At 41.1% G+C, this 17,559-nt stretch overlaps 1 protein-coding gene across 6 annotated transcripts in view; it reads right to left on the bottom strand.

The window, feature by feature from the left end:
- The window catches only part of LOC101281745 (cytidine monophosphate-N-acetylneuraminic acid hydroxylase), a 100,357-nt gene that overhangs the window by 5,270 nt on the left and 77,528 nt on the right, over nt 1-17,559 (bottom strand). For 5 of the 6 annotated variants that reach the window (XM_049715475.1, XM_049715476.1, XM_049715477.1 and 2 more), the window contains 5 exons: nt 11,899-12,039; nt 8,325-8,499; nt 6,629-6,745; nt 3,190-3,357; nt 1,724-1,839 (listed from right to left, as the gene is read on the bottom strand). In XM_049715475.1, the coding sequence (XP_049571432.1) occupies nt 1,724-1,839; nt 3,190-3,357; nt 6,629-6,745; nt 8,325-8,499; nt 11,899-12,039 (717 nt within the window). The remainder of the gene's footprint in view (nt 1-1,723; nt 1,840-3,189; nt 3,358-6,628; nt 6,746-8,324; nt 8,500-11,898; nt 12,040-17,559) is intronic. The other variant, XM_033434759.2, reaches the window with a different exon arrangement.

Genomic DNA, 17,559 nt, shown 5'->3' with positions numbered 1-17,559 from the left:
AATAAACTCATAAATCCCATTTTGAAAGCAACAAAGATAAATTGGGTTGTGACCGCTTTCCAAGATTCATTATGGGATTCTCTTACATTTATGCCCTTTGCTATCAAAACAACATAAGAAATAGGCTTCAGCACCAATATCCCAGAAGCTTCCAAGATGGAATTATTTTTTTAAGAAAAGTAACATTCAAATCTCCCCCAAAGTTGTTACATTTCCTTTTTTTCCAGAACAAGAAGACACGTATAAGTTTTGTTGAAAAGGAACAAAACTTGTAATGTTCTACCGCTGTTAAAATGTTTGGGGTTGATCTGTGTGTCCCAACACTAGGGATACCAAAGATATATTAATGAGTAAAAAATGCAAGTTACAGATGTACTAGGATTACATTAAAAAACAACAGCAACAATAACCTTCCCTCCCCAACTATCTGGGACGTTTTATTGAGAACAAATATATTTAGTTAAATGTTGATGTATTCAGAATTAGGCCTGGGATGACACACACTGTGCTGTGATCAAGTGTTGCCCTGGAGAGTGGGTAGAGGGAAAGACAGGAAACAGGTTTTCTGGGAAGTGTGGGGTAGGGTTCTTTCCTTTTATTTTATATACATCTACATTCTTTCAATATTTTAAAAATCATTTCAAAACATTCAAAAAGAAATAAATAAAAAAGAAAATTCAAGACATGCCTGTGCCTGGGAGCTCAAGGCAGAAGCTAGATAGTAGGCTTTGCTCATTTAAAATTAAATTCCTGAACTTTTCAGAGGGTCAGTGGTAATGATAAGACAGCATTCTCCCTCTTGCTGATTATTTTGCAAATACGAAAATAGCAAATGGGCCCTTCTGACACTTCAACTCAAATATTCCAACTATAGTCTTAAAGACATATACAGTTGGGTTTTGTTTTTGTTTTTGGCTGCATTGGGTCTTTGTTGCTGCACACGGGTTTTCTCTATTTGTGGCAAGCGGGGGCTACTCTTTGTTGTGGTGTGCGGGCTTCTCACTGCGGTGGCTTCTCTTGTTGCGGAACAGAGGCTCTAGGCACGCAGGCTTCAGTAGTTGCAGCACACGGGCTCAGTAGTTGTGGCTCAGGGGCTCTAGAGTGCAGGCTCAGTAGTTGTGGTGCACGGGCTTAGCTGCTCCATAGCATGTGGGATCTTCCTGGACCAGGGATCAAACCCGTGTTCCCCTGCATTGGCAGGCGGATTCTTAACCACTGTGCCACCAGGGAAGTCCACATATACAGTTTTGCAATGAGAAACTTACATGGTTTTGAAGTGTAAGCAGGTAGAGACTTGGAGGGCCATTCCCGTTAACCAACTAGTTCACCAAATTCATGCTCAGAGTTGGGCACAGGCAAAAATTTGTCATGGGAAATAATTGTCTTCGATGATCACATCTTTGCCACATAAGACCCCCTCCTCATTCTTGTCTTGGCCAAACACACCCTTTCCCTCTCATAATGTCCTTCCCTTTCCTATACCATAAACCACTTTCAGAAAAGACTGAAACACATTTGCATGAATAAGGAAACAATGACTCTTTAAAATGTTATTTTCCTAACCAGATTTGCTTTTTAACACGTTAACAAAGAAATAAAGCTCTAATGGCAGAATCTCACACACCCATCAAAATCTGGGGGCATAGTCGGTCACCGACTCTGCTTATATATCCACAGCATCCTCTGCAGTGGCCTAGAGCACAACAGGCATTTTCAGACTTACAGATGATGGTATATGTCAGGATCCCGCTGCAGCCGGGTTTGGAATCCTATATACAAGTCATCCCAGAGCAGACCATTCTTCACCACGTGTCTGATAACATCAACCCGGCTCCGAATCTGAAACAGATAAGGAACAACTAGTAGGGGTGACCCAGCCAGCAGTGAGCATCGGTACTGACCCCTGTGTCCCTGAAAGAAGCAGCTGCCTATAACGGCAGGGGTCTGAGGAGTCAAGGAGAAAAGCCTACTGAAGGAGATATCACAGGCGGAGGGGGAAAGAGAGGCTCCTGAGTGCAGTAGAAATTGAGGGAAGGAAAACAGGAAATGGATCAGGAGCCGGGGGTGGGGGGTGGCGCAGAGTGGCTGAGGGCACAGACAGAATCAGATTGCTGGGTTCAAATCCATGGTCTAGCTGTGTGATCCTGGCAAACATTCTGTGCCTCAGTTTCCTCATCTATAAAATGGAGGTAACAGAACATTCCTCACAGGATTACTGTGAGGATTCACTGAGTCAGTGTATATAAAATACTGAAAACAAGGCCTGCCACAGAGCAAGATTACCTTAATGCGGCGGGCAAGGCCCTTACCTTTAAAGAATCCCAACTCCTGACACGGGATCTGCTGAATAGTCAAAGGTGCACAGGGTTAGGAGGCAGGCAGAGATGGTTTTGAGTCTCAGCCCAGCACTTACTAATCATGTGACCTTAACCTTGCTAAGCCTCGGTCTCCTCTGTTACTGTTGTGAGAAAAAAAGAGATAATTCATTAAAAAAAAAAAAAAAAAAAAAAGCATGAGGTAGCATGAAGGGAAGTTATTAAGATTGGACATGGTTTTAACACTTCATAGGTACATGTTCCAGTTTACCAGGAGCCTTTTTCAGTATCTGGCATCACATTTCTTTTCCTGATAAATATCGTGCTAATGCCAGTAGAGGCAACTTTATCATAAATGACAGGCCATTAAATGACACGGAATGATCAGAAGACTGGCATTTAGGATTTATTTCTCTTTTCTGCACCATTCCTACAAAACGATTACATCCATTGTGAACCGAGATCGCAAACACAGGTCAGAAGATCTCCTGTTTTGCCAGTAGAGACTTAGAAACATGACTGCACAGTTTGTTAAGTTGAGGACTGCCCAGCTAAAGCGCAGTATCAAGATCTAGTTCCTCACAGTGGGGGGGAGGTGGCCTTTCTTGACCTTTCAAACTAGAGAGGAGCACGTGGAAGAACTGGGGAGGTTTTGAGAAACGTTTAGATTGTAAAATGGGAAGGTCTTAGTGATTAATTAGATTTGGGGATGAGGGAAAAGGAAAAAGGTGAAGATTACCCCCCTGTTTCTAGCTGGGCTCACTGTGGAGGGGGGAGGAGTTGATATTGCCAACGATCAAGACAGAAAAGGAGAAAGAGCAGTTTTAAGAGAACGATGATGTGTCGCATTTTGAACAGGTTGAAAATGAGGTACCAGGGATTTGGATATCCAGGTGATGATATCCAGCAGGTGATTAACTCTAGTGAATCTGAAGCTGGACAGAGTTGGCGGGAGCTGGGCAAGGTCTGGGCAGGACCTATGGATTTTTGGCGTCGGAGAAGCGGTGCTAGCAGATGTGTTCGGTGGGTTGAGTACAGAACCCTGGAGGAAAACAAGAGATTTAAGTGGTGGCTGGAGAAAGAGAGACCCTGAAAGAATGTAGAAGAACAGTCAAGAAGTGAAGAAAACGAGGGCTAGTGTCACTGGAGCTGAGAAAGGACTTCTAATTCAAAATGATGGGCAGATCCCACACCTAACCCGCCTTCTGCCCACTTCTAGATGCAACTGAAGTGTTGACAAAGCAAGCGTACAGGTACGAACTGTCACAGTGAAGAAGAAATGAGGTGAGTCGTTGACAGCAGGAGATTCCAATTAACTAATGTGACTCTGGAAAGCAGGAGGGTGAGTGGCATCTAAAGGCGAAGGCAGAGGCTGCAGAATCCCAGAGAGTATGTGGAGGGACATTCAGATTCAGAAGCAGAAGAGGTACGTACCATGGATGACAGCAGGGACACAGAGCACAAAAGTATGTACACAAAACAGTCAACCCCTTCCTTACGCCTACGCATGGCTCCTGGGCCAAATACATTCAGACAGTTCTCTGAATAAATGGAATCCATTTTGCAGGAAGAATGAAGGCGGGAGTGTATATGTGATGCCCCAGAGCAACGACCTCCACATTTCGGTATTTAGGGGTCCCTCAGCCTAATAGCTGGCTCCTCACCTTCATAACTTAAACGGGTGCCCCCCTGTCCAAATACAACCTAGGTCTTAGCTGATAGCTTACAGTCCCTTTTTAAAAAATTGAATTAACTTTCCACATTTATAAATCTGGGTATTTTACATGAAAATCCAGATTTCCCAGTTTTCTGGAAAACTCGGAAGATCAGCTGGAGCTCAGTAGGGGCTCCTCCCTTCCCTGCTTTCCACTTGATACAGTCCCCACCCAGCTCCCCCTATTTACAAGATCTGCCTCGGGTCCGCCTGTGAGCACTTAAGCGTGTAACCCCTGCCTTCAAGTAAAGCCTGCTGCTTGAAAAGGTCTTTTTTTTTTTTCTTTTTTTTTGGTAAATATAGATTAATCCCTAAATTCTTAAAAGTCACCTACAATGGAAGAAAGGTCAGCCTGGGGTAAGCAACATTGCATGCAACTACAGTAGAAGCCAAAAGAGCAATGCCTTCAGGTAACCATGGAAAGTGACTGTCACCCAGCATAATGGGTTCAGGCAAGCTATCGTGCGAGATCAGACAGGAAAGTACTTGAAGTTTAGCTCCCGTGTAACATTTCTTTGGCAGATACTTAAGCAAAAAGTCCCACAAAGGAGGAAAGCAAAGAAGGTGAAGACATGGGTGGGGTCTGGGAGTGGGTAAGGGATGTCACAGGGTGACAGATTGGCAGCAGACCTAGAGAGGGGCCCATCCAGATTGGAGCAGGAGGATGGACAGCTACAGGAGCCATGCATCTAGGCAAGATGGAGCGCTTCCCTGGTGGCGCAGTGGTTGAGAGTCCGCCTGCCGATGCAGGGGACACGGGTTCGTGCCCCGGTCCGGGAGGATTCCACATGCCGTGGAGCGGCTGGGCCTGTGAGCCATGGCCGCTGGGCTTGCGCATCCAGAGCCTGTGCTCCGCAACGGGAGAGGCCACAACAGTGAGAGGCCCGCGTACCGCAAAAAAAAAAAAAAAAAAAAAAAAAAGATGGAGAGTTGGTGTGATAGAAAATATACTTATGAGTTTAAAAGGCAATGAATGGCCCCCGCCCTCAAAAAAAAGGCAATATGAGAAGGCTCCAGGTGGCAAGAGAAGGAGCTCTTCCAAGTATAGGCATATCCGCTATATATGAACCTCAACATACAGAAATCTCACTAAAATCCTGGGAGACAAAAGCACTGAGAGTCGAAATAGGGACCACCACGTACACAGCGGGCATGACGGTTTACCCCGTGGTGTATTAAATCTGCAAGAGAGCTGTTGCCTGCTTTATCCAACAGATGCATTATGAAAAGCTGTGGAAAAGTGACTTTTTTTCAATGAAATATTTTTAATGAACTTGTGATTTTTAAAATTCCAAAGAAAAATCTCCCTTATGGCAACAGATACCTTAATTTATAAGTTTTGTAAATCAGAGTTAAGAAGCAAGACAGTGGCTAAATACACAGACTGTGGAGCTAGACTACTTGTGGTCAAAGCCCTGCACCACGCATTCACTAGCTGTACGACCTTGGGCAGGTTATGCAACCCCTCGGCATGGCATTTTCCTCATCCATAAATGGGGAGTATAGTAATATGGCTTCATGAGGCGGCTGTATTAAATGACCTAAGATATATGAAGCTGTGTTATGTATGTGTTTCATAAATAAAGCAATAAATTTAGCAGATTCATTTTGCTTAAAATAGGTGTTTTTTATGTAGGGTTTTCCTATATGTGAAAACCCAGTTTTTTAAAACCCATAAAGCAGGCAGTGGATTACTGGTCTTACTAAAGTTTCACCATAAGATTCTCTTCAACAGCAAGTACTAAACATAAAAATACAAGTCAAATTATTAAAATGTAGTTTAAGAATACATCTATTTTATAAAGGTACATTTAAACTTCTATAATTAAGGCATTACACATTTATATGTCATGTGTAGTACACTTAAGGGCAGACTAGACACCCTCCTAATTTATTTAGTGATTTTTGCATTTATATAGAATTTAAAATTACAATGTATGCTCACATATTTTATGTCATTTGACTATAACAAAAAAAAAACTGATAAGGTGGGAAGAAGCCCAATGCAAGGAAAAAAAAAACAAACCACCAAGGCTCGGACAGGGACTCAAAGCCTCACAATCAATAATCCTCATCGGCAGGGATGGGGTACCCATCCCAGTCTTGACGTTGTGTCCAAAGCCCCGGCTCTTAACACCATGCCTGCCGTGGGTTAGGGATCTGTTAAAAATTGGAGCTCAACAAAATATGTGTAGGTTTATGCTGACTTCACTTTCTTTAGAGAGCCACCCATTGGGTTTGTTTGGGGAAGGAGACACCACTGGAGAGAAGGCAAGGAAGGCAGAGATCAGTGCTTGCAGGTCTGGTAACAGTGCAGGCGGGTCAGCTGTTTGGAAGGAAGCAGGTAGAAAAGCCAATCTTTGCAAATAACTCAAAAAGAAACAAGTATGGAGTTTAGTTAATAATAATGTTTCAGTATCCACGTGTTAGTTGTGACAAACGTAGCACAGTAAAGTAAGATGTTAACAATACTCTCTGTACTATCCTTGCAACTTTTCTGTAAATCTAAGGGTTATTCCAAACTAAAAAGTTTATTTAGGAAGGAAGGAAAGATGGAAGGAAGGAAGGAAGGAGCACGTCCACTGGTGTTCCTGCTTACTTCCTCATACGGATGTTCCCGGCTTGGTCTTTCTTTTGGAAAGGATAAATCTAGAAAGTCAACCAAATAGTCATATCCTCCAGGAAAAGGGCTGAAGTCCTCATCTGTCTCAATCATCTGTGCAAATGACAACATGGTAAAGGGAAGAAGCATATCAATCTGGTGGTCAAGGTCCTTAAAAAATTTTGGAACGTACAAGACCCAAATGCTCTTAAATGATAGCAATGAAGTGGAGTTAATATAAAAAGAATCTCTCCTCTCTGCTCTCTTCTATTCCCCCCTCCTCTACCCCCCCCTTCAATCCCTCTCTCCCTCTCTCTTCTTTCCTGAACTGAATTCTAATCCTACTCTTCTACACTAGCAAAACTGCTTCATATCACTAGCTTCAATCAAATTTACAGAGAAGGATATCATTATCTTAAGCACTATTAGTAATGAGATATCAAATGCCACTGTATGTTTGCAGGCTAAAAAATAAATAAAATGTGAAATTTTTCTCACCACCACATAGCAGCTAAACATAAAGAGTGTCATTGAAAAATCCAAATATTTTCTCTTTTTCATACTAATTGCTCAACTGAAGATACAATGTAGACCAATGTTTCCCAGGTCTTTGGGTTTCAAAGACAATTTTCTAAAAAATATTTGGTAGCTAATGTAGGCATCAACATTTCATTTTGCTAAGTGAGGACTTAAAAAAAATTCTTACATCTACTATCCTTTTATTTCATTAAAGGACGACTGCTTTCATGCCTCAAAAATAGAAAGGACCTAATCTTGGAATAATGACAATTCATCCCAAGAAAAGAGAGTTGACATCCTTGCAACCACACTCACATGCATACTCATACTTGTTTCATTACTGACCATCAAAAACTTTGTCATAGACTGGCTCTGACCCCCAGGTAGGTTTTTAGGACTCACTGATTTTGAGAATGCTAAGTGTTGCCTGGTAACCAGTATTAATGTTCTGGGGTTGAAAGGTAAACTTGAGAACAGCCCTCACCCTGAGGGTAACCAGTCTTTTGTTTCTAAGGGTATGAATGCTGTCCATTTCCTGATGCTTTCCTTAAACTTTGCTCCCCATGCACAAATTCAGGCACTATATGTAAGAGGGATAAAATATACATATAAGTATTGCAGGGATTTCCAGCCCATTTCAGGCCTCCTCTTTCTCTTTCACCCCCTGCCTGTTGGTACTTATTTTGTTTTTGGATACCTCTCAGTTTCGGTGACCAGCTTATAACGTGAACCACTTGGGCTTGTGAGCTCTGTGCGTACATGTTGGGGCTAATTTAAGTTCTAAGCTGACCTCATGGTTTGTGCAATTCATTCCTTACCACAGCTGCAGATAAGAATTACCTGCTTCTCTGCTGCTACACGACACCACCTCTCCAGTGGAGCCCACTTGCCTGTTCCACAGTTTAAGTACCTGTTTCTGCTACAAACACAACACAACAAAACACCCACAAAACAAAAACTAACACATGGTGATGGGAGGAAAAAGTGCTCCGAGAGAGAAACTGAGCTGGACCTCAGAACGTTCCCTACATTTTCAACAAGGGATTGTTTTAGCACATTGTCCGATCTATTTTCTGTGAAGCAGATGGTAGGGCTTAATAAATGTTTTTTGAGAAACAAATTGGAATACTTCATAATACTAGACAGCAAAGACAAATAATACTTCATAGCATACCCTGACCACCAGGTTATAATCCTTAAATCCAGCCCAAGTGAAGTATTCTTTTATCCAGCATGAGTGACGAAATATTTCATCTCCTACAGCAGCATTCAAGATTCTCAAATATGGTCCAAAGTCCCAGGAATCCTTGTAAATTTTAGTCCCCTCTGGAGGCTCTATGATGCCTTTCCTTAAAGACACAAACGTGAGAGAACAAGGAAAGAAGAAAGCAACAAATAAGGAAGGCAGAAATTAGCACTTCAATTTCAACAGTCAACCAGACAAGCAGCTTTAAGACTGTTCAGATGATACCAAGGCGTCTCACAGAAGTGCCTCGGGGAACACTGAGGGGTAGGGCCCCACCCCAGCCTAAACCAGAACAGCTCCTGTTAATTGTTTAGTGTGATCACTCTCCAAGTCAGAACACATTTAAAGATAAAAGTCCATGTCGGGGAAACAAAAATTGGAAAACCACTGATGCAGACCCTTTCGGCTCAAATAACTAAATTATGGAAATGTTGAATATAAGTGGCTGTATTGATTTTGTGGAAGTCTGCTCACTCCTGCCCTGCCCCTCACCTCCACTAGAATATAAGTTTGATGAGAGTAGCAACCATGAGTGGCACATAGAAGGGGCCTCATAAATATTTGTTGAACATAGGAATGACTTTAGCCTATCTTTGAGATATACGTAGAATTCTGTGTCTCTAATATATGGTCCTCTCACTATACTAATCAAACCACACCTCTCAGACACATGGGCAGTTCTGTATGTAAGCCCAGTCAGCAATATGGACGAGAGAGTTCTCTGACATTCCTAGAGCTGTCCATCCAGTGTGAAGATGGATCATTGCATGGAACATGGAATATTGAATCCTGGCAATAGAATAGGATGTGATCTGGATAAGGGAAAGATGAGGAGGGAAATGGGCACCTGGCTAGTAGCGATTTGGTAACTATGTCAAAACAACACTTTTAGTCCATTATTTGCCCAAAGCTAGAGAGGCACTGGTTTCGATAATAAATTACTTATCAAAACCTAAAGTTTCTAACTTCTAAATGAATGTCAAATCTGCTTCTCCAACTCCTCCCCCCCATCTCAGTTTACAGCCTCACTAATCTCTTCCTGGATAAAGCCTCAGTCTTCCAGCTGGCCTCCCTGACTCTAGTTCTTCCCCCGCTGTGGCCTCTTCCCCAGGACATGGTCTTCCAAAAAGTAAAATAGTTTTTCTAAAACACAACGAAGTAATGTTCCTTCTTTGCTCTATAACTTTCTCAAGCTCTCCTTACTCATAGGCAAGTTCCGTGGACTGTCTCACAAGTCCTTTCCGACCCTGGCCCGACAGGGTATTCCCATCTCATCCTTTTCCTCCACCCTCACTTACCAACCCTACAGTCAGGTGGATGGTTGGATTCATGAGGGAAGGACCTCTTTCTTCACAGCTGTTTCCTTGTATCTAGTATGATGCCAGGTATACAGAAGGAGCTCAATAAATCACTTCCGAATGAATGGCATAGGTCTATTCACTTAAAGTATCTGCACTCACCAAACTCATGACACTATTTACACCTCCCTTCTCCAGCACGTGTCAGTCCCTCTGAGCGGAATCTCCATCTGTCTCTCTTAATTATAACCTACCTCCTGATCTCTAAGACATAGCTCAAAAGCCTAAGACTTCAGACTGAGCTTTCCTTGACCACATTTCCTGTTCTCTCCTGGCCCCTCTTCCCCTCACAAGGCAGAGTTAAGCACTTAGCCTCCCTGTGTCCTTACACTCTGTCTTACTACTGAGAATCCAACAATATCGAGTCTCTTGTTACCCAGAATGCTTTGGTGTGACACAATGATACAAATGCAGATTCCCAGGCTTTGCCTCAGATCTACTGAATCAGAATCTCAGGGGGTCGAGCCCAGGGAGCTGCATTTATCCAAGTGCTTCAAGTTATTCTGATGTTCGTTCAAGTTTGAGGATTATTACCATAGGATACATCTGCGGAACTGGAGAGAGATGATGGAGAATTCTGCCAGTGCCGAATGCCAGACCCTTGAATGTCCTGCTAAAACCTGAAATAATTAAAAACTTCTCTCACCCTTGATCTGGAGAATACAAACTGCTTTTACCCTAGAGGTACTGGGGAGATCCTCAGGAATTTTAAGCAGGGAAAGGAACAGGAAGAATTTTGCATTTAAAAAAGGTTTCTTCCACCACAATGCAGAGCGGAGGCTCTCCTTGCTTATGATCCCAGTAAGAATTACATTTTACTTGAGGACCCTGGGGGTCCAATACCAAGCGTACCTGTGAAACAAAGTCTCCTGAAATAATACTACTCCTTGTTATATGTACTCGGGCAATGTACTCAGGTCTATTCTATTTTATTCTATTTCATTTTTTAAAATGCTGGTCATGATCAATGCCATTGATTTTTACAACCCACCAGTGGATTGTGGCCAGCAGACTGAAAAAGGCTGGCATGGAGGATAGATCAGAGGAGAGCAGGGTGGAGGCACAGAGCCAAGTCAAGGGCCACTGCTTGAATCTAGGTGAAAAAAAATTGTGAGAGGCCGAATTAAGGTCACGACGGAAGAGGCTGGAGACGAGTGGTGGATTTGTGAGGGATTTACGAAGAATTGGCCAGATTCGGTAACTAGTTCGATATGGGAAGTTAGCAAAAGGGCATAATCAGCTGGCTGTGCCACTCACACCAACTCTGCAGAGGTGAGGCCAGGAGAGGGGTGTGCTGTTGGCAACTGTGTGCCCAGCTCTCCAGCACGTTCAGTCCATTTCTAAATAAGGGTGAGGAACTAACAGTTCCATTTGGCTCAAGACAAGTATATGTAAAGATATAGGTCTGTGACATCAATAGTAACTTTTCCTGAATTGCACTCCCAGTGCACTGTTACTTGTTCAAAGGTACTGTCTGTGGAATTGGCAGCTGGGTAATGTTTATACTGATATGAAAACTAATTCTCATGCTTATTGCTTGTTACTTCAGACAACTTATTTTTGAGCTGCATCAATTGTCCTTCATAGAAAAAACTTCCTCACTCTTTGTTTTCAAGTAAGGCTCTGAGACGAGGAAAACCTTTGAGTAATTATTACATAGGATGAGAAAATTATTATATAGGACTGAGAAAAAACTCAGCCTTTTTTCCCCTAGATTTGAAAGATACTTATTTAATAGTTTATTTTCTTTAAACAGCAAGACTTCCATTTTAAAAAGTGATGTGTGGATGTTAATGCATGACAAGCTGAGGATGCTACTCAAGAAAAACTTAATATTCTGACAAATAGGGACCTACCGAGAGACCACAGGTACGTCCTTTATTTTCTCATAAAATTGAAAAAATCCCTGAATCATTTTTTTCTCTATAAGTGTTTAAGCCGGGCTTCCCTGGTGGCCTGCCAATGCAGGGGACACGGGTTCGAGCCCCGGTCCGGGAAGATCCCACATGCCGAGGAGCGGCTGGGCCCGTGAGCCATGGCCGTTGAGCCTGCACGTCCAGAGCCTGTGCTCCACAACAGGAGAGGCCACAACAATGAGAGGCCCACGTATCGCAAAAAAAAAAAAAAAAGTATTTAAGCCAAACCTGTCTGTTGGATCCTTTAGCATCCTTCCCAGATCAAGAGTGGCTCCAGGTCGTGGGGTCCATGTTAACACATCAGAATTTTTCTTGATAAGGTTGTTGAGTTCATTTGGGTCATTTTTGATGTTTGTTTCTTTAATATACCTGAGAAATAAGAAAATTCCCATGTAAGAAAGTTTATTCTCAGATGAAATTTTGATTAGAACAATGACAGAATTTTTGTTTGTTTGTTTCCTCTGCATTCCTACTTCCCAATCCCCCTGCAGTTATCCCAGGAAAAATAAAGACTATATTTGGGCTAATGTCCCTAATTAGGGAACAGCTATTATTTATACTTTGTTTTTTAGTATAATCACATAGTGATTGGAATTGAAGTTAGATGTAGCAAGACTACTATAAGGAGGTAGGAATAACACAATCTTGTATTTAATTTTTTTCCAGTTTTTTAAAATTGAAGTATAGTTATTTACAGTAGTGTGTTAGTTTGTTTATAGCATTGTGATTCATTTCCTTACATTTAATATTAATGAAATATATAGATGATTAAATATTACTTGGCAGGTATATACTAAGCGTTTAACATGAACTAATTGATTTTGTCTTCACAACCCACTGAGATACCTGCCATTATTACTCTTGTTTTATAGAGAAAGAGACTAAGGATCAGAGGGCTCAGGTGACCTGCCCCAGGTCAGCAGTGTCCACCCAGCTCTCCACCGCCAAAGCAGGGCTTATCCTTCCCAGGAGGCCACGAGGAGGAGCGTCTCCCCAACTTTGGGAGTAAAGTCTGATAAGTCTTTCCAACCCCTTCCATTATGTGAGGTTACATTTAAAAAGACAGGTGTCTAGGAACCAGGAAGTGGGCCCTCACTAGATATCAAATCTGCCAGCGCCTTGATCTTGGACGTTCCAGTCTCCAGAAGTTTGAAAACTAAATTTGTTGTTTATAAACCCTCTCCCCCCAAAAAGGCTTTCCATTCAAAACCACTGAAATCCACCTGTTACAAAAGAACACACACATCCTCAGTCATAGTCCCTCCTGAGATCTAGTTTCTAATTGTGCTATTATTGATCAGCGCTGGGTATCTCCCAAATTTAATTCCAAGCCACAATCTTTCTGGAAAAGCTGTAAATCATCAATTTTAATGTCATATGGGCAGGTAATTGTGGTGATGCTGGAGCAGAAAAAGAGAGATCCAGGATTTGTCACTGTGTTTCATCAGACATGGGTTACATAGACAGACATTTCTGTTAAAGGGAATTTTACTTTCTTGAGCTACAACTGGGTTACCTAGACTGGATAGATATTTTCAGTCAGATAGACAAACACAAAACATATGTAAGCATTTGTATTTCTATAGCACCAAGGTATTTTCTCAATCCCCACTGTATTTTCTCAATCCCCACTGTCATCCCCACTGACTTACATTATTTATGATCTTGCAGACATGAGTAAAGATATGTCTCCACCCAAAGATGTCTAACTTGTCCCTTCCTACACATGGGAATGTCCTCCCACTGGGGCAGTCCTCAATTTGAAGCAGTGTCACCTCTTTGTGTCATCATCTTACTACCTCTAGTCTCAAAATGGTTCACCAACTGATCTCCCCGCCTCCGAACCGGGATGCTATCAGATTACTCTTCCTAAAACATCATGCGTGGCGTTCACAAAAGTCCTTAACTTCTTGATGCTTCTTTGTCTGCCTCTCTAAAATAATAATAAAGTAATACCCAGACACTGCCCTCTGAGGGGTATTGTGCGTACAGAGTGTAACATCTGCCAACTACTAATACACAGAATTGTGACTTACGACTACTTTAAATGGCAGCATCACATTAAGTGGTCAAGTGTCCTTAAGTAAGAAACCATCATATCCAGTTAATCTCCAAGTTCTTGCAATTCAACCTCCTTTGTATTTCTAGAATCTGAATTCTCAATCCCCACTGTCATTCATCAGTCCTTCTGAGATGATTGTAATGATTTTCAAACTGTACTCCAGGATCGACATTCCTGTCTCCCTTCCCACCATGCAGACATACAACCTAACCTCTCCAGTGCACATCTGATCATGTCTCTGTTCCTTGTTAGACTCCTTTACCAGGTTCCTCATTCTTAAGGATAAAATCCAAGCCATGTGGAGTGACACACAGCGGTGTTCACTGTCTGGTTCCCACTGCCCCCCGCCCCAATACACCCACCTCAGTCCCCTACACTGAACTGCAACCTCTCATCTCAGCATCTTTCCATCTTTGCTGGTGGGTGTCTACTCATACTTCAAAACTTTGCTTCATAGTCTCATCCAGTAGTCATTTTCTGACTCCCATCTGTATCCCATTGCCTCCAGAACATACATGTACCATAACATTTATCATTCTGTGTTACTATTGTTTTTCTCTTCCAACGCTGAAGACAGTCATTTCATCTCTAGTTCTCCAGCACCTAGCACATGCTGCTCAAAAAATGAATGAATGAATGATGAACAGCACTGATCGAAATAAATTATATTTTAACTTTAGGCCAATCTTTCTGGAAATATTTGGAAGATGAGAGACAGCTAAGTAATATCAACAAGAAGGTAATAAAGAAGGAAACATATCAGCAAAAGGACACATTAAGTGACTAGACACATATAGATATGTCATCAGAGGAGAGAGAAGAACTTCACAGTGAAAAGAGTCAGGTTTTAATGATGAGTCACATGAAGCCCAGAGAAGTCAAAAATATTGGTCCTAATAAGTGGTAGTAGGAAAGACCCTAAATTCCATGTACACTACTTCCCCTACTGTACTCTGCTCCCTCAATGGATGAGAAATTATGGCCAGTACTTACAGGATTTTGTCATGAAAACTTATCTCAAGGACTGATAAGTCTATCAGTTTCTTTACTATCCAACGAATTTACAGGTAAGTGTACCCTCAGAGTAGAAAGACATATGCATTCCGTCTGCATGTGGGCAGTCCCTGACCTTTGTTCACAAAATGTTCCAGGCACTGATCATAAAGTGATCAGCAATGAAGCAGACGGTACTGGTACTTGCTCATAAAAACACCATAAATGTTAGGGGCTGAGTCACTTCGTGATCAAATAGATGCTCTATACAATTGACAGAATCTTATAAAAGCAAAATTAAAACATCTAAAAGACTTTAACATTTAAAATAATAAAACTATGCTTCAAATATGACCAAATGGATTAATTGTATATTTTGGTTTTTTCAAGGGGCTGTGTATTATATAAGATGTGCATATATATTTGTTGTATCACAAATATGACCTAAATAAATACGTAGCTTTAATTAACATGACTGAGGTGTTAAGAATAACTGTTAGCTTTTTTGTTGTTGTTTTTAAGATTTACTTAGATCCAATTTTTGGATTTTTTTTGGTGAACAGCTCTATGAATTTTTTTTTTTTTTTTTTTTTTAATTTTTATTTATTTATTTATTCTTGACTGTGTTGGGTCTTCGTTTCTGTGCGTGGGCTTTCTCTAGTTGTGGCGAGCGGGGGCCACTCTTCATCGCGGTGCGCAGGCCTCTCACTGTCGCGGCCTCTCCTGTTGCGGAGCACAAGCTCCAGACGTGCAGGCTCAGTAGTTGTGGCTCACGGGCCTAGTTGCTCTGCGGCATGTGGGATCTTCCCAGACCAGGGCTCGAACCTGTGTCCCCTGCATTGGCAGGCAGACTCTCAACCACTGCGCCACCAGGGAAGCCCCAGCTCTATGAATTTTAACACATGTACAGATTTGTGCTACTACTAAAATCAGGATACAGAGCACTTCTCTCTGCTCTATATTCTGTTCTCTCAAAACTCCCCCATGTTGGCCCTTTTTAGTCAAACCCTCCCTTCCCTTCAGCCTAACCTCTGGCAACCACTGACCTTTTTCTCCATCCCAATGGTTTTGCCTTTCTCAGAAGGTCATATAAGTGGAATCACAATATATAATCTTTTGAGACTGACTTCTTTCACTTAGCACGATACCCTTGAGATTCAACCAGGTTGTGTGTATATCAGTAGTTATTTATTTTCTATTGTATTCCATGGTGTGGATATACCACAGTTTGTCCATTCACCTGCTGAAGGACATTTGAGTTGATTTGGTAATTATGACTAGAACTACTATTAATATTTGTGTATAGTTTTGTGTGAATAAAAGTTTAGTTTCTCTGGGGTAAATATCCATGAATGGCATTTCTGGGTCGTATGATAAATGTATATTTAAAGCAACAGCCGTAGTGCTTTCCAGATAGCTGTATCATTTTGAATTCTCAACAGCAATGTCTGAGAGGTCCTATTGCTCTGTATCTTTGCCATAACTGGATAGTGTTAACCTTTCAAAATTTTATTAACTTTAATTCTTATTTCATTGTGGCTTTAATCTGCATTCTCTAATGACTAGTGATATGGGCACGTCATTTCTTATGCTCATTTGCATCAATATATCTTCTTTGGTGGAGTATCTGTTCAAAATGTTTTGCCCATTTATTATTGAGTTCTTTGTTTCCTTACACTGATTTTTGAAAGTTCATTATATATTCTAGATACAAATTGTTAATCAGATATATGATTTGCGAATTTTTCTCATGGTCTGTAGTTTATCATTTTATTCACTTAGCAGTGTCTTTCACAGAGCAAAAATTTTAATTTTGATAAAGCCCAATTTATTAAAATTTTCGCTTATGGATTGTGCTTTTGGTGTCCTATCTAAGAAGTCTTTGCTTAACCCAAGGTCATGAAGATTTTCTCCTATATTTTCCTCTAAAAATTTCATAGTTTTACATTTACATTTCGATCTATGACCCATTTTGACTTATTTTTTGGTATATAGTGCAGGGCCTACTATATTGAGGTTCATTTTTTGCATATGAATGTCCAATTAATTGCTCAACATTCAATAACATTTATTGAAAAGACTGTCTTTTCTCCACTGAATTGTTTTTGTACCTTTGTCAAAAATCAAATGGCTATATTTGGGTGGCTCTGTTTTTGGACTCTAGTCCATTAATCTATGTGTTTATTTCTTCATCAATATCATGCTGTCTTGATTACTGGAGCTTTATAGCAAGTCTTACAATTGGGTGGTGTGGTCCCTCCAGAAGTTTCCCTCTAGTGTCATTTCCCTTTTATCTAAATAACTTTCTTTAGCATTTCTTTTAAAGTAGGTCTTCTTATAATGAATTGCCTTAGTTTTCCTTCATCTAGGAATGTTTTTATTTTACCCTCGTTCCTGAAGGATATTTTCACTGGATATAGAGTCTATGTTGACCGTTCTTTTCTTTAAGCAATTTAAAAATACTATCTTACTACCTTCTAGTCTCCATGGTTTATGACTAGAAATCCATACTTGAATTTCTCCATATGTACAATGCATTCTTTCCTCTGCTTGTATTTCTGTTTTTCCACAGATACAGACCATCTCTCTACCTCTCTAATACACCTGAGTCTGGGGTACAATTCCACTTTTAACCTCTCAGGCAGAGAACCCTTTGTGGGTCCAATGCAAAAAATTATTTCCTTCTCACATTTTAGGTAATAGATTAAGTCACTTTAAATGTCCATTATCTTGCCTGGTTCCTCTTCTCTAGTTAAACCTTAGACCGTAAGATCATCTCAAAGGATGCTTAACTTATCTGCATTCAGACTACATGCTTTGACGTGGAACATTTA

The sequence above is a fragment of the Orcinus orca genome, chromosome 10 (genome assembly GCF_937001465.1).
Source record: "Orcinus orca chromosome 10, mOrcOrc1.1, whole genome shotgun sequence".
In the NCBI taxonomy this organism is placed as follows: Eukaryota; Metazoa; Chordata; class Mammalia; order Artiodactyla; family Delphinidae; genus Orcinus; species Orcinus orca.
The sequence above is the reverse complement of the archived record's forward strand: the minus strand, read 5'-3'. Positions and strand labels throughout refer to the sequence as shown.